The sequence below is a fragment of the Rhinolophus ferrumequinum genome, chromosome 7 (genome assembly GCF_004115265.2).
Source record: "Rhinolophus ferrumequinum isolate MPI-CBG mRhiFer1 chromosome 7, mRhiFer1_v1.p, whole genome shotgun sequence".
Lineage (NCBI taxonomy): Eukaryota > Metazoa > Chordata > Mammalia > Chiroptera > Rhinolophidae > Rhinolophus > Rhinolophus ferrumequinum.
In genome coordinates, this window is record NC_046290.1 from 10771722 (window position 1) to 10794008 (window position 22287).

General features: G+C 39.9%; 1 protein-coding gene across 1 annotated transcript in view; it reads right to left on the bottom strand.

Annotated features, from left to right (window-relative positions):
- The window catches only part of MARCHF11 (membrane associated ring-CH-type finger 11), a 95291-nt gene that overhangs the window by 22086 nt on the left and 50918 nt on the right, over positions 1-22287 (bottom strand). The window contains exon 3 of the mRNA XM_033110778.1: positions 145-337. Coding sequence (XP_032966669.1) covers positions 145-337 — 193 coding nt within the window. The remainder of the gene's footprint in view (positions 1-144; positions 338-22287) is intronic.

Sequence of the window (22287 nt, forward strand, 5' to 3'; positions counted from 1 at the left end):
TGATGCCCCAGATAGTTAATTCGTTCGCACGAATGAGGATTGTGCGAACCCCAACATTCTCTATTACATCCAACTGGTGACAATACGATAGCTGCAAGAAACGGATTACTGACAGTTTGTTAACGTTCAATAGCATGGTCTTACCTATGCACACTAGATCCATAAAACCATACATTCCATAGCAGATTTGAAAAAGGACGTCCTTCCTCTGCCACACTGCATAGGGGCTGAAGGCCGACCAGAGGAGCCAGGTCACACTGGCTATTAAGAACAGGGATCCTAGGATTACAGCAATCATCTGAACTTTCTCAACCAGTGTTATAGAAATGCTTTGCCACTAAAAGAAAAACAGAGGCATGTAAGAAAAAGGTGCTGTGGATAATTTTAAAAGAAAAAAAAAAACATTTTCAGCCCCATGTTTCTCTTCATAATAGTAAGACCCTTTTCCATCTGATTGGCCCCCCAAATGAATTTTTCCATTTTATCCAGGCTATAACAAATAGACAAGCAGATAAAGATTAATGAGTTGCCTTAGTGTCATTATTTTCAGTAATTTGCCATTCTGCAAATTTAATCTCGTTTTATTCCAGATAACAGTACTGAACGTGAATGGCTGAGGGATATTTAGTACCTGGGAATCACATTCTCATCTTTCACACATGCATGAAATTATAAACATCCTGAAGAAACATTATGAGGACTCCTCTATTTGGAAATTTATTTTGCTTTAAACATATGTGGCTACTGCAAAACAGGGAATTTCTTGTTTTTTGTGAGAAAATGTGAAAAATAAGTAAGTAAATGATATAGGAACATCAGTGAAAAAGTTGCTTAAGGTAAAACACTAGAATAATTATACGGGAACTATAAAATGGTACATTATCAGTTATTGGTATATTTCATATACTCAGCTACCACTGATATTTAATTATCTATAGAGTAATCCATGAAGCCATTTTTGTCAAGATTTAGAATTTGTACCCAAATGGAGAATCTTTGAAACTCACAAACTGTATGCGGCACACACTATTCAGTGGGGAAAGTAATTTGAGAGGATTTACAGTATAAATGTTCAAAATTTTTCAAGGGTGTTATCAACTTGAGAGAATTAATTAGTCATGTTCTCACTTTCACATAATTGAGACAAAAACAAAACTAAAATTGCTATTATGGTTTGCCAGTAAACAATGAAACTCAAAACAACCTGCGAAATCTTTCTGTGTGAAAGAACTCTGGCTGTTGCAACATATGGCTTGTCAAAAAGAATTCCTAAACAGTTTAAATAACCTTTACAAACAAATGAGCTTAAATAATCAGCGTCCATTAGGTGAATCTGGTATTTTCTTAAACTCTTTACTTACCTTCAGTCTGAATATGTACATCCCCAAATGGCAAGTCTATCACTGCCCATAACTTCCCTCTCCCCTTACTGTCTCTGTGTCCTCTCATCATAAATAATTTATATCTATTACTTAAGTATGCCTTTGGCCATGCATATTCATGGATACGCTTTTAAATTCTACACTTATTAAAGATTAAATATCAAAATGCATTTGAAATATTTTGTTGTCTAAAATCATTTCTTTTTATTTTAAAAAACAGAACCAAATGACAGTTTGGTGGGATTCTACAAGAAAGATATTTCTAATTGTTTCAATATGCAGATTCATTTATGGAAAAATGGTGCCTGCTTTTACAATTCTGGATGAATAATTAAACTAGTCAATATGATTTTTTACCATTACAAATCAATCAATGTTGTATTTCAAGCATGTATTTGGATTTGTCTTTTCACTAAATCATGACATAATTGTAAACACATTAATTTCAAACTGCCAGGCATTTGAATTTTAAAGCATTTTAAATTTGGTTCATCAAACAAGGATGAAGTGTCAATGTCTGGTTGAGTTTTGATGTTCACTAAGATTTTCTACAAATACAACCACATGGTAAGCCATATAGAAAACTACCTTCCAACTAGCATCTATCCTAGATGGGTGCTACCGTGTCTATATGCACTGGGTTACCTTTTATTAATCACATCAGACAGATTTATTAAACCCATGAGGCAAAGGCGTCCAACTTGTGCATGCATGTGTGTCTGTGCGTGTTTGATTTTCACATCGTGGGCCACATGTTTCAAAATACATACTGCCTAAGTCACAAGAGTCACGGGTAGTTAAAGGTGAGTGAGGAGGATTCACCAAGAGTGATCTTTACTGATATCTGTTTTCTTTTTGCTAGTAATCCTTTATGTTCCAGATTCATTACATAATTTCAGTGGAGTTAAATTTGGACAGCTTAATATTGTACGGTTAATTATATTTCACTTCAATTAGGCTTACTAATTAATTGATCCAAGACTGCCTGCACGTCAATTCAGTAACAGCATGGTGGCCGTAGGCCCTACTACAGATTTGGGTGAACTGGTGGGGCTGGTTTTATGTGGTGGTGCTACTCCTGGGAAACGGAAATTGTGGTGGCTCTCGTCTCAGAGTCAACCTGACCGCAAGGAGTGGGAGGCCGTGCTCAGATGGCAGGCTTTCGACACATGAGGCTTAGCTGTTCCTTCGCAGAAAAGCTGAGTGATTAAAGGACAGACTCACTAGAAATAAGAAACACTGATGCTTCACTCTTGCTTGGGGATACCAAATTTAAAATGGTTAAAGATGTAAATACCTGGCAATTTGAAATTAATGTTTTCAAAATTATGGCAGAACCTAGGGAAAAAAGAACAACTCGATTACTATACACTAGGAAGCTTAATTATTGATCCTTATAGATATTACTTTTTGTTGTGGATATAAGAATTTAAGATTTTTGAAGCTTATTTTTAAAAGATAAACAGTTCAAATCTGTAATGAGCTTACTGAAATTTTTCATTTTATATCACTTTGCTAATAACACAAACCTGCCTGAAAGTGCATAGATGTTCTTCTTAAACTGATGGACCTTAAAATTAACACCATTTAACTGAATAGCTAATAAGAACAAACCTTTATTGAAAACCAAAATTATTAAACTAATTATGAACATAGGCATTTTCCTTTGAACACTGATATTATCTTGGGAATTTCTTTGCCCACTATCTACTGCTCTTTCTTATTTTTACCATTATGTACAAAAAGTTGGAATGTTCACTTTCTTCCTCTAGGAAAAATAACGCTGCTTTCCACCACTAGGAAACGTCCACCTAGCCTCTTTGCCCTGGGAGGTACACATTATGTACAGGCTCAGCTTCAATGAGCTGTGCTAATGGACCATTCGCTTAGACAATGAAAATAGAAGATGAGTCTCTTGGGGCCTCTCTCTCCACCCCAATGGTACCCAAGGCCTGGATTTCAGTTTGTAAGACATTTCTGAATCTTAAGCAAAATTAGTAAACCACTGAACATACTTTTCTCCTCTAAAACTTGATATATGTGTGTGTGTGTATGTGTGTGTTTACTTTTCTTCACTTAAATTTCTTCCCAAGATTGGAAAGGGAAGTAATAGAACAATGACCAGATTGGCTCTGAATAATTGCTACTATTTTATTTTTTCCTGGTAACATTGGGATATGTTATAATCCTGACAAGCTCGTCACTTCTACACAAACTACAGGACCAATTGCTTCTAGCAAAAGAGGGACCGATTAGCTCCTCTTGTAGAAGTTCATTCTTATTTAGCAAACTGGAAATAATTAAATAATCATAGCCTATATTTATATAGGGCTAACATGTGCCAAGCACTTTTCTAAGCAGTTACACCTATGAACTGCTTTACTCCCCATGACAACTCTATTAGGGAGGTATGACTATTATAATCTCCATTTTGTAAATAAGTAACTGAGTCCGAGAAGTAAACAATTTGTCCAAGGTTAAACACCTAGTAAGGACTGGAACTGAGACACAAACCCAGGTAGTCTGGCTGCTAGGTTCATGCTCTGAACCTTTATACTACACTGTGCAGTAATTCCACTGAGCTCTGATAACAATCAATTGCATACAGCCCGTCTTCCCAGGGCCATGAGATTTTACTGATAAAAGCTTTGAGTTTGTCTTCTCTGGGTCTACTGAAATAGCTTCCCAGCTCGTTGTGAATCATTCTAGTTGTGAATCATTCCCTGATTCTCTGTGTAACTCCCAAGCCTACGTTCCTAATGAAAGGAGAGCTGCCCCTGCTAGGCTGGACTCTAAGCTCCACGGAGGGGGGCAAAATGTTTGGTTCAGCACATATTCCCAGGGCCTGGCATGTGACTGTGGCAGGAAGGATGGAGGAAGAAGATGTTGCAGGAAGAAAGGGTGGAGGACTATTACGAGGCAGAGAGGGAAGGAGAGGGAAGGACGTTAGAAGTTGAATGGAAAGAAGGAATTGAGTGATAGAGGGAGGGAGAGAGGGTGGAAGGAAAAGAGGGAGGAAGGGAAGAAGGGAGAAAGAAGAGAGAGAGAGAGGAAGGAGAGGGAGAGAGGTACACTCCTCAATTTTGCTTCATCTGACTCCTTTGTATTCTCCCAAATGCCATGTACTTTTCACTTTGGCCCCTTCTCTGCCGTGAGCATTTTCCTTCCTCAGCATACAATGCCCTTCTCCCCTTTTTTCACCTCATGAAATCACTCATCCGTCTACACCTGATTCTAATGCCATCCAAACCTGTCCCCCTCGTGCCACTGTTCATCTAAGCAGAATCCCTCGCTCTGGACCCCACAATCCACTGTTTATACTTCTGTTTAGTGCAGATTTCACTCACTTGGATCACAGATAGATATTTATCTCCCTCTTTTTCATGGACTACAGTTTTCATAACAGCAGAAGCTGCGTCTCATCTCCCCTTATGTTCACTAAACAGCTGAACACACTGCTGGGACACAGAGCAGGGTACCCCAAAATATACCAAAATGGCATACTGATTACTCTGAATTACAGTTACCTGACAGGCAGCCAGTGCTAAAAGGGCATGTTGGCTCCCTCTCGCTTTGCATGCGGGATATAAATCTCCCCTGTGAAAGGTGCCCTACTTGTTCGGGTGGGGGGTTGAGTTTCCTAAGAGAGAGAACCTTATCACTAGAGTTAAGGAATCCAGGGCCAAAAAGCTCACATAAACAAACCTTGCTACCCTTGTGCTACCCAAGCCCAAACTCAGTTTAGATTTCACACTGGCGGGCACCCAAACTCAAGTATCTTTGTCCTGTCAATTCATCAAATTTATTGTTTCTTTGCCTAAAAAGTACAGAAAGCTGCTAGCTCATCATTCTGAGAGTATCATTTATGGTCTCCTGTGTGCATATATTAAATTATTTTTTCTTATTATTACTCTGGCCTTTTTCAATTTTATTATTAGTTCACCCATAAGAACTCAAGAGGGGTAGAGGAGGGAAATTCTCCCCCTCACGGACAATACCCAATAAATGCTATAAATATATGGTGTCCTTACTTTAGTTTCCATCATCTACCTGGCTGCCAGATGAACATTCTCTTCACAGCCATTCTGTCTTTGCCTATGGGATAAAGCTCCATCCCTGGCCAAACCACCAGTAAGTACAGAGGTGAGAATTTAAACTCAGATTCGTTTTCAAACCCTAACTAAGTTCTATCTAGAATGCCTTTCTCTCTATCTGTTCTCATTCTTTCTTTCTGCCTTCTTACACTGACACATCCTACATCTGAAAGCAAAAACAAAAAGGACATACTTACACCTATCTAAAAGGTAGTGTTGTAAGGATGGGGAAAAGTCAACATATGCAAAAAGCAGCTCAGTAGAGCACTGACTAAATCTGACCTACAGCTTCCTACATGGCATCCTCCAATATTTCTTAATTCTGAAAATTGCACTTTGTTAAGTAAGTATTAACATTAAGAAGACAATCTCAAGGAAGTATATCTTTTTAATTTGAATGAACTTTACAAAAAATTAAATAAACTCACATTGGAAATTATTTAATATTCTCTTTATACACGACTGTTCATAGATGCACCAAGTAAGGTCCACCACTTGCAAAAAGGTCCAATGTACATGGCCCAGAACTGAGTATCATTTTGTGTGAGGGTCCATGCTATTGTGGCACTCTTCATGGGAAATTAAATAAGTACCCCAATAACTACCACACATAGCTGTGAAACCATGGCAACAATTGTCCTTATTAATGAAATCTTATTAATCAACACAGGTTTGTTACTGCCTTCAGAGAAAAAAGGGTGGAAGGAAAAGCTAGGAATTTACTTTAAAGAAATGATGGGAGACCAAGCCAAGGTAAGACCAAGAAAAGAGTCTCCCCCTTGTACCGTGTTTCCCCAAAAATAAGACCTAGCTGGACCATCAGTTCTAATGCGTCTTTTGAAGCAAAAATTAATATAAGACCCAGTCTTATTTTAATATAAGACCAGGTATAATATAATATAATATAATATAATCCGGTATAATATAATATAATACCGGGTCTTATATTAATTTTTGCTCTAAAAGACACATTAGAGCTGATGGTCCGGTTAGGTCTTATTTTCAGGGAAACACGGTATAAAGTACTTCCAATCAGAAAGATAAGAACTGAAGAAAGGCATACATTTCATTAGGCCTCCAGGAAGCTATTTAGGAAGATGTATCTGTCATTCCATTATCTGAAAGAGTTAATGCACCTTCTCAATTTAGAACTCAATTTTCTTCCTGAAAATAACAAGTGCTCAGAGAGAATAAAGCTGAACTCAGATAAAGTCTATTCATTCAGTGTGCATTAAATCATTCAGTCTAAAGTAATGTTTTATCTTTGTTTTTACAAGGCAGGCCAGATATGAATCATAAGCTAATAGATTTGTAGTATAATGATTTATAGTACGTAGGTGACAAGTGGGATTACTCACCAGTGTCACAGGAGAGAATACTTGCTCTTAAGAAGTGTCCTCTTCAATAGAATGAATTTAGCTAAAACATATTTTCAATCACCTTCAGATGGTTTTTAAATTGAACCACTAAAGTTGGGATTGGAAATGCTGGCAGAACACATCTCAGTGTGTAATCAATTTGACATGTGGATACAACATTCAGTTATTATACGCCTATTCTTTGTAGAGTTGTATTTATAGGGTGCATGTTAAAAGTGATTTCGTGGTTTGGTATGGGTCTTCTCTGATAGAAAAGCATCTTCATAAACTAATCAGAGCTGAGATAAATGTCAGACATAAGAAATTTACTCCTGAGAAAGATGAAATCTAAACAACTTAGAGAAAATAATTAGGAAAATAAAACTGCTTCTTTAAAATATTAATAAAATTGAGAAAGCTTGAGCAAGACTAACCAAGAAAGGAAAGAGTAGGTATAATGACTGATCCTACAGATAAAAAGTGTACTAAGGGGATATCATAAACAACTTTATGCCAATTAATTCAATACCATCGATGAAACAAATTCTTTGAAAAACGTAACTTATCAAAACTGACTCAAGAAGAAATAAAATGTATGAATAACCCTATATAAAATAAATGGAATGCTTATTCAAAAGACTTCTACAAACACATTGAACAAACACCTCCAGGACTACATGATTTCACTGGAGAATGTCATCAAACATTTAGAAAATATAATATTAATCTTACACGTGCGTACACATGCTCTTTCAGAAAACACAGGAGGACAGAACATTTCCCAACTCATTTTATGAGGCCAGCATAAAACCGATACCAAAACCTGACAAAAACATTACGAGAAAAGAAAAATTCCAGACCAATACTCTATGAGTACAGATTTTTTTTAAATCCTCTATAAAATATGAGCAAGTAAAATCCAGCAATTTATAAAGGGGTGAATGGAGTTTACCTTAGGACCGCAAGGTTGATATAACATTCAAATATCCATCAATGTAATTGACTTTATCAACAAAGTGAAAAAGATAAAGATTCTCTCTATAGATGTGGTAAATTATGACAAACACTTATTCATGATGAAAACTAGTAACAGAACGTAAACTTCTTAACCTGAAAATAGCATCTACAAAACACTTAAAGCTAAAATAATACTTATGTTGGAAAAAAAAAAATGCTCCTCCACCCCACCCATGATCAGGAACTAGGCAAAGATACTACCCTTACTACTTCTATTCAATATTGAACTGGATGCCCTACTCAGTGGAATAGGCAAGAAAAAAAGAAAAAAGAAAAAAAAGACAGGTACAAAGAGTGTAAAGGAGCCGTTCCGGGGGTAAATAAAGGATGACGGCCACAACGTGGAAACTCCAGGAAAAAAAAAAAAAAAAAGGAGTGTATAGGAAGAAATATAAAATTGTCTCTATTTGTAGAAGACATAATTAATCTATGTAGAAAATCTAAAGGAATTGACAAGAAAACCTAATAAAATTACGGGGTTAACTTAGCAACGCCTCAAAATACCAGGTCAATAAAAAAAAAATTAGTTGTATTGAAATACCAGCAGCAAAAAGTTGGAAAATTACAAAAACAATACTTCTTAAAAAGCACCACAAATCAGAAATTACACAGGACTAAAATTTTTGAAAGTTAATCTACAAATCATTGCTAAAAGATGAAATTAAACTAAAGATCTCAATAAATAGCACACATGTATTAGAAGACTATTGTTCAGATAACCATTCTTCCCAAATTTAACATCTAAACTTAAAATACAAGAAAAATAGTATCAAAAAAAAACAAAGGTTTCTTGTCATTTTTACCTTTTTGAAAAAGAAACCATGCAGAATGATCATCAATCAGTGATCAATCTAATTTTAACTCACAGTGATTAAAGGAAACAAAAATGTATCTCCTACCACTGGTTGCAATTTCCACAAGAATTAGGCAGGAGAAAACCCTCTGAACCACTTTCTTGTGGGGAACAATCGTCACTACTGCTCCCTTGGCTGTTGGTAATGCATATCCTTCCAGGGACAGTGTCTTGGCAACAGATTATTGCTTTGTTTAATTAAAATACCTGGAACTACATCATGCGACCAACAGAAATGCAGAGAGGTGGATGGGTAGGTAGCCCCCCATGTACTAGGAAATGTTTTGAGTGGTTCATGCTATTGTACAGAACTCACAACATCAATAAATTTTGTTTTCCTAGAAACCTGGACACCTCAAGAGGTTTGGGCAAGCCAGGTCCCAGGACTGTGGAGATATGCTCAGTATGGTTTGCAACTCAGAAGCTGAGCACCTCGAGGAGAGGGTCACCTTAGAGGTTCCTGGGTTGAGTGTCCAGGGCTGTGTGTTGGGGTCCTAGGACTAAAGCAGGAGGGAAACTGTCTTCTCCCAGAAAGGAAGCCCCTGGGAGGAAATGACCTCTAACAAGACTCGTTCTAGTACAGAGAGTCTTCCCAGCTTTCCCCACAACAATTGGGCTCAACTGTGGTGGATACGCAAACAGGCAAGGGTGTCCTTTGACTTCAGAGCCAGGAGAATAAAGTCCTGAATGAACCGAAACAAAGGTGAAACTGGCCTGAGGCCCCTTGCAGAAGGAGCACAAGAGAATCGAGAGCTAGGCCAGAGAGATCAGGGGAGCCTGGAAAGTTTGAAAATTCCATTCTAAGAGGGGAGGAAATGAATCCAAAGTGAAGGTTTAGTTACTAAGTGAGAAGCCAGACTAGGAGAGCCCAGAGACGTACAATAGGAGGGATGCAAAACAGGAGAAGCATCTGTGAATGGCCAGCAGCAGGACACTAATAACACAAGTGAGATGAGCCTTCCAATAAAACGTCTGTCCAGAAAAACCCTCCGAACAAAAGTTGTCATTTATCCAAATGCCAAGTCTTTGAAGACAGTCCTGAAGACTATCCTATCTGGCCATCTCCAGATTTGCAGGAAGTGGTAGGTCAAAGAGCAGAAGGTACGAGGTTTTCTTGTAAGGGATGAGGAGTATCCTTAATTGGCAGGTTTCACCTGACTGAGGAAAAAATCTCTCAAATGATCACTAACAGGAAAAACAACTTTCGAACTCACTAACAAGTAAGGTTAATTTAGCAACTGCAGGGTATGGAGTCCACATAGGAGTACCAAAGATTCTGGATCTCACTTGAGAAAACAGCATATTTATTCCTCCACTGCTTTCTTCTAATTCCAGAACCACCCATAGTTCATCTCTCAATATAATCATACTTGTCAACGGCTTGTCAGTCCAGATTTAACAGCCCAAAAGTTAAAATAAAAACACATTTTAGCTCTTCAGTGTTCAGTTGCCTCCCTCTCTGTGCTAATTCTTTTTTTGTAACAAAAGCAGGTGATATCCATTATTACAAATCAGGGAAATTTGCCCCAAGTGTTGACTGTCTAATATAGTTAGTAACTAGGTTTTGCCCCATATGAATTAAAACTGTGTGTCTGCATATAATGCATTTTTGCCTCATTACTCTTCTCAATATTCAGTATTAATTATGTTTAAACACAGGCACCCCAGGGGATCTCTATCTAAGTAATTAGGAGGTGGTCATAATTGTATTTACTTGTTCTCTCCAGAAGGAGTTGAAAACTATCTTTGCTCTAGGAGTTTATTAAAACTCTCAACGGGCTGCTACGGTTTTCAACCTTGCTTTTGGAGCAGAATTTTCATGGAAAGCAATTACCTTCCCATTTACATACCTCTATTCCCATAGACCAAACACTGTGTATTCTCCTAGTGGTCAGAACAGCACCGTGGGTAACCAGGAACCACAGCATGAGGCAGACCAGCACTTCCGTGGGATTTTGGCAGGGTCTTTACAGAGCGGCTTTCTTTGGCTACGGGAAGCAACATGATGTGCTGGGACAGAGAGCTGTGAATTGGCTCTACTACCAAGTGAGTTATTTTTCTCATAAGGACCTCAGTGTTCTTCTCTATAAAATGACATTTGACATAGTGGTCTCAGAACAACTGTGTCCTGATGCTTCCATGCCTTGCTCTCTTTCCATAATTGGGTCCTGGGGACTGAACCAGTGGCTGTAACACTATCAAGTGGCTGAGTCAGTAACAGGGAAGACACAGCCCGTCAAACTGAGCAGTGACATCTAAGCAGTCAGTGTCTTCTCTGTGGAACTGGGCTCTGCCACGATTCTTGCTTAGAGAAGTCTCCCTGTGACACCACCAACGTAAAGGTGCACACAGAATTCCGCCACCTTTAATCTGTGACACGTATAAATGTATTCATTCAACCGATACTTATTGGATGCCTAGAATGTGCCAGAGCCTAAAGAAGTCATTAGACTGAGAAAAAACATCCTCTTCTCACAGGATCACGCCACAAACAGAAAAAGACACACAAAAGGCTTCCATGTGGCATGTGAACTGAGACTGAAAGGATAGCTAAGAACAGTGCTTGGTAGAGAGAGTGTGCTGAAGACTTGGGAAGAGATGGGAAGGGCAGACAGGAAGAAGCAGTACACAGGAGCTGGTACATTTGAGAGACAGTGAGATTTTTATTGTCACTGGAGAGTAGAATGCACGTTGGCAAGTGGTGGGAGCCGGCTCATGAGGGGCTTCCAGGATTAGCTATGGAGCTTCAACTTTATCCTAAAAGGCAATGGCTACTAGATCTTCCCAAGACAGAACCAGGTCTGAATGTGACAGGATGTCTCAGAGGTCGACCTGCCCAGTCCAGTTCTTGCTTCCTGTGTTTTCCAAAGGTCAGCACAACAACATATCATATCCCAGGTGCTCTTCTGCCCTGTGATCATGCCTGTCCCCACCAAGAAGCAGCATGGATCCCTCCACCTTGTGTACGGGATGCTCTGACCAAGAGTTTATGGCAGATGTAACTTTATATATCAAATCCAAGCACTTATGTTAACTATCCTGACAGCTTCTTCTTCCTCCGTGTTGAAAGCCACGTCATCTAAGTATGACTACCTGGAGACCACCATGCCAGGAGAACCTCAAACCACGTGGACAGGCCCTGGGAGATGAACCGCCATGTGGACCAGAGGAGACCAAGAGCACCGAGGCACAAGCCACGTGAGTGCGGACGTTAGCCCGGAAGTGGATGCTCCAGCCCCAACCCCTCAGGACACGTCACAGTGATCACAGACAAATCACGCAGCTGAACCCTTTCCAACCACAAATCATGAGCAAAACCCAAACAAACAAACAAACAAAGAGTTGTTTGAAATCATGAATACTTAGGATAGTTCTGAGGAAGTCCTTCACTCACTGATCATTCTTTGCATTGTGGTAACTACACAAGCAATAGGCTGTGATTCAGAAAACCAGACTCGGTGTATCACCAATTCAGGCAGGCTGCCCAACTTCTCCCCCCTTCTCTTCTCATTTTTGAAATGAAGATTTCAATTACATCACCCCTAAGACCTCTTTTTGCTCTACAAACCCCCAAACACTCACTTCTTTTTATTACGTCATCTTCCCTTTTCCTTCCATTTCCTCTTGCCCCTCTCCATCTCCTTCTCCTATAAACCCCTAGGAATTCTCTAACAAAATGTCCTTGAAAACATGAGGGATTTTTTTTTGGGGGGGGAGCGGGTGACAGAAATGTTCTAAAACTTGATTGTGGTGATGGTTGCACAAGTCTTATAAAGTTACTAAAAATCATTGAATTGTATGCAAACAAAATGGGTAAATTTTATGTAAATTACACCTCGAAGAAACTACTTTCTAAACCCTCAAAAAATCTATAAAATTGCAAAATGAGTGAAATTATTCTGGCAATTATCTACTTAGTTCATGTGTATTATCTTCTATCCTAAAATACTTGAAATGTTCCTAATTTTTAAAATTAAATATAACTCTTAGCACAACCCAAGAGAGAAGGAAATTCTAAAAAGACCATTCACCTAAATTAAGTCTGCTCAGCTTTTTTCTTCCTAGAAAGTTGCACACCAGATACAGAGTGTGGAAGTGCCAGACATTTCCACCTTGGCCAGGGTCTGACATTCCCATCTCTTTGCTATATGACTTTGGGCAAGAAGGACCTTATTGTCCTCGTCTTTAAAATGGTGTAACAGTAACTATTTCATAAGGTTGTGGTGAGAATTAAATGAGAACACACACACACACACACACCAGTGCCTGGGCACATACATAGCTGGTGCTCATTCATAATTTATCATTATTATTTCAAGAGCCCTAGTTGAGAACTTCTCTGCTTCTAGTTGAAGTCTGATGGAAGAGTGATCACCAGTGTGTCTTGACACCCAGCTCCCTAGAATGTGGTTACATTCTAGCCACATCCCAACTCCTGACATGCTGCCATGGTTAGCATAACACTTTGCTTGAGTGCAAAGAAATCCTTTTCCACTGACATAAGAAACTATGAAGGTCTGACAAGTTTACGAACTTGTTGCAACGATGTTGGTAACATTTTCTGATATCAGAGGGATTATGAATTTGTACCAACTGGACAAACAGTTAACCAAGTTTACTATTTGGAAGTGCTGAATAGGCTGCGTGAAAAAGTTAGACGACCTGAACTTTTCGCCAACAATTCATGGCTCTTACATCACGACAATACACCCGCTCACAGGCACTGTCTGTGAGGGAGTTTTTAGCCAGGAAACAAATAACTGTATTGAACACCCTCCCTACTCACCTGATCTGGCCCCCAATGACTTCTTTCTTTACTCGAAGATAAAGGAAATATTGAAAGGAAGACATTTTGATGACATTCAGGACCTCATGGGTAATATGACGACACCTCTGATGGCCATTTCAGAAAGAGTTCCCAAATTGCTTTGAAGGGTGGATTAAGCACTGGCATTGGTGCATAGCTTCCTAAAGGGAATATTTTGAAGGTGACTGTAGTGACATTCAGCAATGAGGTATGTAGCACTTTTTCTAGGATGAGTTCGCAAACTTAATTGTCTAACCTCGTACAAATCTCTTAAAGGGAAGGGACGGGAGAAGGAAAAGCTATGATATCTTCTTATATTTTATCTTTACTTTGAGCAATATTTTAATAAAATAACTAAACAAATGCCTTCCCATTAGTTCCTGGAATTCCTTACTGTCCAGCAGTTTTCCCATTGATAAGGGTTTTACAAGAATAATAAAGAACAAGCTTTTTCTTACTAACAAGATCTTCCCTTTGCTTAAACTTTAGGTCATTTGCTCACATTTGAACTAAGAACCCACCATTTGCCAGGCCAGGCAGAAGAGCAAGAGGGGATACTGCCATGAGATATGCCAGCAAACTGCATTCATTACGTGGTGACTGTGGCCAGAAAATGCACGAGAAATGGTTGGTGCAGAGAGGACAATGTCAGGTGGTGACAAATGTGCTGATATGTTCAAGACGCCTAGTTAAAAACAAGTTCAAACTCTTTGTGATTCTGCGTGTAATAAACTGCATGTATATATTAGCACAGCATGCTAATTTTTTAAATGAATGCATGAAGCATTGATAAGGAAAAAGCATATTCATTATGGAAATATTTCTTTATAAAGAGTTCTTTATAACAGTTCTTTATAAGATAGAGATAGATGAGTGAATGGAAGGGAGGGAGGGAAGAAGGGAGGGGAAGGAGGGAGGAAGGGAGGATGGATGATTGACAGATGATAGACAGACAGATGGACAGACGGATGGATGAATAGGGATGGACAGATGGACAGACAGATGGATAGATGGATGGATGGATGGATGGATGGACGTATGAACAGGCTGAGCTACCCTCATCCAAGGCTAAGGTCACTATAACGTTCATAATAACTGTGTGGCCATCCTGCATTATGTCTGCACACACTATAATCAAGCAAAATAAGAGAAACAGTTGGCCTTTTCTGTTTGGGGTTGGGAATTGGAAGAAAGCTATCTAGAAAGGTTAGAATGATGCTAACATTCTGGTGCCGAGCAGCTCCTGGATCAGGCCACCTTTAGGCCTCAGTGGGGGGAACTGCCCTACAGATTAAATGATTGTGTTGTTTCGGAGAAGGGATGGCTCTTTGGATAGGAGAGAAAAGCAGAAGAAATCTGGTACTGAGAGAAACAGTGGGCACGAATGAAAAATGTGTCCACCGAAGACTGAATCAGCCTATCCCACATCTGAATATACACAATTTAGAACCCGTCCTCAAAAAAAAACACACTTAGAAGAAGACAGAAAGCTCCTCAAAGGGCCTTCATTTAAGGAAAAGAGTAGTCCATGCAGAGAAGTGAACTGCTGTGGCAAGGCCACCGAGCTGCCTGGTGGGATATGAGCATGACCACTGAAACCGGTCCAGTGTTCCTGCTACTCTGAAAATACCCTGAAACTCCTCCCTTTCTCAACTTGGGTTGTCGTCTCAATACTATGGGATATTCACTCTTGTGAATGAACTATTCACAAGATGTAAGAGTGTACTATTCACTCTGAATTGTTTGCCAATCCAAGGGAGCTGGCCCGTTACTTATGACAGTGGCAGAAACCTCCTGCCCCAGGACCCAAAACATCAGAGGTGACTGGGGGAGGGCCTGTGATGCCAGACCACAGCCAGGGCCCTGGCTGCAGGCCAGGTGTTTACAAAGCTGCACCTGTAGTTCTTATGAAATTTCAGTCTATCCTGAAAACCATTCCAAAATAATAAACATTACAGAAGGGATGATTATGAATTTAGCCACATGACAGCTGAACTAGCTTTTAAGTAACTTTACTTATGAACAAGATTTATCTGATAGAAGATATAAAGGCATTTTTCTAGAGTTTTCCCTCCCCCAAGAAATGCCTAAGAGTGAAAAAATAAACTAAGTGGCTTGGGGAAAAGAGGAGGACCTGAGGGGAAGTACTATTGATCTTTTCTGGAAATCAGATCCTGTATTATCGCTGCTTCGGAGGTTATGTTCCTATTAAAGGATAACTGATTCTTCAACAAATCTGACAAAAGTTTTGTAACCAAACAGAATATTATTCAGTCATAAAAAAGAATGGAATCTTAGCATTTGTGACACCATCGACGGACCTAGAGGGTACTATGCTAAGTAAAATAAGTCATACAGAGAAAGACAAATACCATATGATCTCACTTATTTGTGGAATGTAAAGAACAAAGTAAACGAACAAACAAAACTGGGGGGGCCGGGGGGAGGAGTGCCCGACTGGAGCTAAGCATACTTTGCAAATGGTAAAATAAGGAAACTTGTACGCCCAAATAAATAATAAATTATTAAATAACTACAACAATATTAAATGTGCTCCCTCACTAAAATAAATAAAGCCGGTATCTGACATTCTAGGTCTAAGAGACAAAGGAGGAGGGCAGGCACGGGGTTGCCGTGGTGGTTCAGAACTTGGAAAGTCCTGCAAAGAGGAAGGGGACCTGCTAGTGGCAGAACTGTTCCTAGGACAGGACAAGCTCCATGTGGGGAAAAGGAGCACAGAGGGTCACTTCTGGAAGCCTCAGCCGGCTTGGGACAGAGGAGGGACGGTGAAGAGGGGACTGCAAAGCCAGAGGCTCAGAGAGCACGCAGTTGGGAGGCCAGGCCAGGGGAGGTGGCCCACAGGATCTTTGGAAGCTGCTCTCACTGACATTACAAGGCCAGGGCAGCGGGACAGTGGCCAGCACAAAACGAGGCTCCTGTCCTACCGTGTAGCTGAGGCACGTTAGGGTGTGTTGTGGGCTGTGCTTCTCCTTCATGGAGATGGCATGTGCATAGCGAGTGCGTGCACGCTGGTGTCCGTGTGCATGTGTCTGTGTTTCTGACTACGTGCCTGTGCCCTCCGCCTGGTGATGGTGAATTTACATCACAAACCTCAGTGTGGTTGGACCTCAGTGAGAGGCCCACTTTCGCCATTCCCTATATAACCTTAGAAATTGGCTTAACCTTTCAGAGTCTCAGTGTTCTCATTTGCAAAACAGGATAGTACTACTCTCCTCAGAGGGCTACTGTCAGCATCACAGCAGAAAATTTTCATGAAATGTTTAGTAGCATCCCTAGAACATAAGCACTTAAAGAGCATATCTAGCTGTTAAGAGCACAGAGTGCCCAGAAAGTCACCATTGGAGCCCTGAGAGAACGTAGGCCCGGGGACGTGTTCTCACGTGCGCAAGGACAGCAAATGCCACTGTTTGTTTGTTTTTCCAGGACCATTAGACTAATATATCACTGAAGTCCCCTTTGAGGAACACCTTTTCTTCCCAGTTCTCTAGGAAAACTGGGCAAATTATATTTATATGTTCTTTGTCAACTTAGAAAATTTTAAAATATGTGCAATTCTGAAGGTTCCCTTTAAAAGACAAAAATGACAATGCAAAGAATTCTTGGTTAGGATACTGCCTGAGACCAGGATCACATAATTCAGTTTCTGTATTTGTAAGATTATTTGTTACCAATGAATCATTAAATCATGTCACTGGACTCAAAGGAGACCGGATGTAACAAAGAAGGCTGTCCACCCATCTACTTTTGCATGTTTCCACTACTGTACTCATATATGGACTACAAGTAGTGAGTGAAGGGCAGCATTTCATATATGAAGTACACAATCATAGTACAAATGATTAATATCATATCACATAAAGTGGACATTTATTTGACCTTGAAAATATTAGAGGTTAAAAAAAAAAAAACACTTAGAAACATTTTGGGTCAAACTCCCATTTTATAGAAGCTGAGGACAGAGGTAAGGTGACTTACCCAAGGTCACACAGCTAGTTAATGGCCAACATAACAAAAGTTTCAGATCTTTACTTTACAATTAGTAATAGCAGACTCAGAAATGGTGTGAATTTATATTTCTAATCTCCAGCTTATGAAGTAATAGTTACTGTATTCTTTGAGGCCTGACAAGAAAACAATTTCTTTAATATCAAAAGTTGACAAGTTAAAGAATGATACAAATAGAAAGCATGACTTTTTGTGGTCTCCATGACAGAAAATTGCCCCATTGCCCAAACCACTAGTATGCTAATATCTAGACAATACATGATATATAATATCTAGACAATAGCTCTAGTAGACATATTATTTTTCCTTAAAATTATTAGTAGTCTAAAATGATCTATAGAAAGCTCTTTACATGTTGGAATGGCAATATTCAAGGTATCTTATGATTTTTTTTTTTTTGGTGGTGGTGGAGAATGGAGATTTCCATGCCAAAGGAGGTAACCTATATCTAACATATAGTTAACCATTTTAATACAACAACCATAATTAATGTTGACTAGTGATCAAATGAAAAGTATGACTAAAATGTAAAAGAATATTCCTAAGCATCCTGAAGAAGTTCAGTATGTTACCAGTGCTTGAGTTTTGAAAAGATAGAGCTTTAGAGTCTTTTTAGACAAGAGGCTATCTTCTCCAGTTAAGTAAAGCAATACATGCTTTGAACGAGGATAAAGAGGGCATGATTGAGGAATGACATCAGAATCTCAACACCACGTTGTCTTGAAAAATTGTTAACGATACCATCCACCCTCCTAATTTCAATATTTTATATCAAGGGAGTATTGTGATTTTCAAAGGAAGGCTATTATCTTACTTGTTCAAAGCTGGTTTATAACAGAAGTACAAGGAACAGTGACTTGGTTTTAAGATGAAAACTGAGATAACTAAAGGGAAAAAAAACACACAGAAAGAATCTAAAATCTGAAAAAAATTTCTTGCGCTTCATTTCTGCAATGATTATGTTTGTAAGCCAATTGCCCACGTGCCCTTTTTTCCTTACTTGCAGCTCGTTTATCAACCAGAAAGCATCGTTACTCTTGGTAGAGTGGTAATCTCCCCTTTTTGTCCAGGATTGCCACATTTCCCAAAGAGTGGATTTGGAGGCCCTTGTTCCATGTGTACAAGGGTTGACCTTCTTAGAAGTCTTTCCTTCATAATCAACAAGAAATGGCTGCCTTAATGATTAACATGATAATGAAATACAATGTGGTTTCTCTCATTTTCCCTTGATTAAATTTACTTTGATTATGTTGGATGTTGTTTTAAGAATTACAAAACCTGTGTGGTGGCATCAGAAAACATTCATCTAAGCCTTTTCAGTTGACGCTATTTATCCACAGCATTTAGCTACACCCCACGGCTCACACTGCTGCAATCATTTCATCCTTTGGCAGGGACTAAGTTCCTGCCATCAGTGAGGCTCATGGATAAGATTGTGACTCTGCAGTAACATTTTTAATGGAGGCTGAGGTGCATCTTTGCAAAGGGCATTTTGCAAAAAGCATAACTTAAAATGAAATATTTAGTTAATCTACTTATTAAGATAAAATCTGTGAGTCTAATTTAAACCATTATTTTGTAATGCGTGCCCTCGAGTTCCTTCATTCATCGACTTCCATCCTAACACTTGCATTTGCCATGTACTTAGTTCCTCCATGTGCTTTCTGAACTCCATTTTTGTGCTTTCTCCTCAGCTGAGGAGACTGTCACGTGCAGCCTGATGCCACCGCCTCATCAGTGTCTGAGAAAAGAAGGAAGTCAGCAGTAACTCTGAATCAAGAGCCCTGAAAGTAGAAGAGAGGATAGAAGTAATGGCACGAAAGGAGAATAGTGTTTCTTACAGAAGTACGTTCAGAAAGAATGTATGTTAGTGGTCACCCGGTATTTTTAACATGTTGGGTAAGAGGGAAGGACTAAAAAGATTTATGCAAAATTTTGTACCAGTGAAATTGAAACTTGGAGCTTTGTGGGAAATTTTCCCACAAAATTCTTGCCTTTTTGAGGGAAAATTTCCATATAAGCCATTTTGTTGAGACAGTTTTGCACATGCCTCCGTAGGGACAAAATCCGCTCCTCAGCATAGGTTGATCCGCGTTTTGAGGCTGAAAATCGCTTGGAGAGAGATGGCATGTTTGGTGGCATGATGCCAGCCTTTGGCACATGCATGTGGTTATGAATTATGCGTCAGAAGGCACAGCAGGCGACAATCACATTTATCAAGTCCATAGATAGTCCTCTTGAAATTAGTGTCCACAAATGAAGCATTTCAGTCACATGAAGCTTATTATCTGTCTGTCTGTGTGTAACCATGAAGTTGAATGTATCTCTCTGACATGAAACTGACCACATTTCAGAACCTGTGCCTGGGATTCTCTCCCACCAGGGCACACACTGCACCCACTACGTTGCCTTCACACGCAAGCCCCAGCTAACAGCGGGTTGAGACTGCTTGCTTTTCCATGCTTAAGACTTCACCGAACAACTCTGAGCTCAAATGGCTTCATTCAGTGTAACCCCCACCTCCGAACTGCAGAAAACTGTTATTACATGTGATTTAGAATATAGCTTCTGCTACCATATGACCTTCTAGAGGTATTTATTGCCCTTTGTCTACTTGGACAAGTAGAAGGAGACTGTAGCGACTTGAGAAAAGTGAATCTTAGGCTACTAGAATCATGAGTAAAAGCTACTACTTGGAACAATCAGTAAAAGCTGCTATGCTTGGGCCACTGGAATAATTAATAAAAGTCGCTATCCACCCATGTATGATGACATTCACAGTTTGGAATATTTGGAAAGAATTCAAAGGTATGACCTCATGAAATAATGAACAGTTGCACAAAATACCTGAACCTATGGATAAATGTTTTAAGAAATTGGATTTGGGTACAATTCCCAGAAAAACTGCTTTGTCAGACAGTTCCTCCACCTCATGCGAGGTCAGACAGCGGGAGGTGCTAAGACTGTTTCCAGGCACAGGGATAAAAGCTCAAGGAGAAGACTTGACCGTGCCCAGCCAGCACATTTGAGGATGCAAATAACGGGAGAGAACTAAACTCTAACACAGTGTCACTCTTAGAACCTCAGAGCGATTATTTAAATTCCAAGCCAGAAATACACTGAGAAGGGCAAATGTGTAAACACTGCAGTAATAACAGCAGTGAGGAACTTACCAGAGGAGGAAAAAGGGAAGAGAAATGATGAGTTTTGTAGCTGTTCTATCAGAAAAGAAACAGCCAACTTAACACACAAAGGAGGGAGCGTCACTCAGCACCAGGATTGCTCTGGAAATTTTCTCAAATTGATTTTCTTCAATACGGTGATAAATAAAATATGACTAATTTAGCTGTGCTATATAATATGGCTCATTTGGGATGCTGTGAATTATTTATTCCCGAGTATGTACCTACTCGGCATATTTATTCACCAACCTTTGAAAACCACTGATAAAATGGTGCAAATTTTTCTTAAATTGATTCATTTGGACCTGCTTCTGCACTAGTTTCTTTCTTGCATCCCTGGGCTAATTTTCATTTATGCGTCTGGAAAAAAAAGTCCATGTAGAAAGTGCTCCTCAAAAAGCAGCAGAGGACAGGCATACCCGCATTTGGGCTTGGTCCCTCAGGAAAGCCAAAGGCTCACAGAACCTGGTGACTGCTTTCGTTAGACTCCACTGCCTTCCAAAATAAACTAGGAAAATAAACTTCACTCGTCTGTCCTGTAACTTCGTGCTCATTCTGCACCTGGCTGAAGAAACAGGTAAGTCCCTGCTCACAAGGAGCTTACAGACTAGCAGGAAACATGGACGCTAGCTAGACCAAAAAAACAGCACAGAGGGAGTCAGCATACAACTATCAACCGTGACAAGTGCTATGAGAGAGCCCTGGCCGCTCTGAAGGAGGAAAACAGGAAGAACTCACGTAGGCTGGGGGTTCAGGGAAGCGTCTTGGAGCGAAAGGCACTTTTATCCTGAGCCTGAGGGATGGGTAAGCATCAGGAGAAGAGCAGGGAACAGGTGTGCCTGGCAAAGGGAAGAGCACTGAAGTACCTGTGACGATGCTGAGAGACATGTGGGACTGTAGATGGCATGTGGTAGGCGAAAGAATGAGCAACATGAAATGAGCTCCAAGGCGCAGGAATGGCCTGGGTGGCGCAGAGCCTGTGAGTCCTTTGAAGAACTGAGGTTTTCTCCCCAAGCTCACTGGGGAACCAACCACTAAAGAGTTTTAAAGCTGAAGGTGATGGTCCCTTCACTGCTGTATAGAGAATGGATCTGTGCAGGGGAGAAGCAGAAAATCTGTTTAGAAGGTCATTTGACTGTCCAAATAAGAGGGGGCCATGACTTCGGCCAGAGGGTGGCTCAAGAAGGCCAGTGAATGGAGGTGTGACACATTGAGATGGGGACACTAGAGGAAGAGGATGTTTGAGGGGAAAGGCCAAGAGTTGTTATAGATTGTTAGTTTGAAATTCCCATTAAACATTCAACTGAAGATGCCAGGTAGGTAGTTGCATGTATCACCATGAAGGAATTACCATTTGCGATCGAGAAGGAAGAAGCAGGATAAGAACCGAAATAAAACAGAGCAGTCCGAGTTCAGGGAAGGAAACCCTGAAGAGAGGAATCGAAAGCAAGAGAAGAAAGGGGGATGAACACGCTGTGTCCTGTCTGAGATGTCTGAAGACCCTTCTTCCAGGCCATGGCTGGCTGTAGCAAGAACAGTTTCAGCAAAGTAAGACGCAGAAGCTAGCT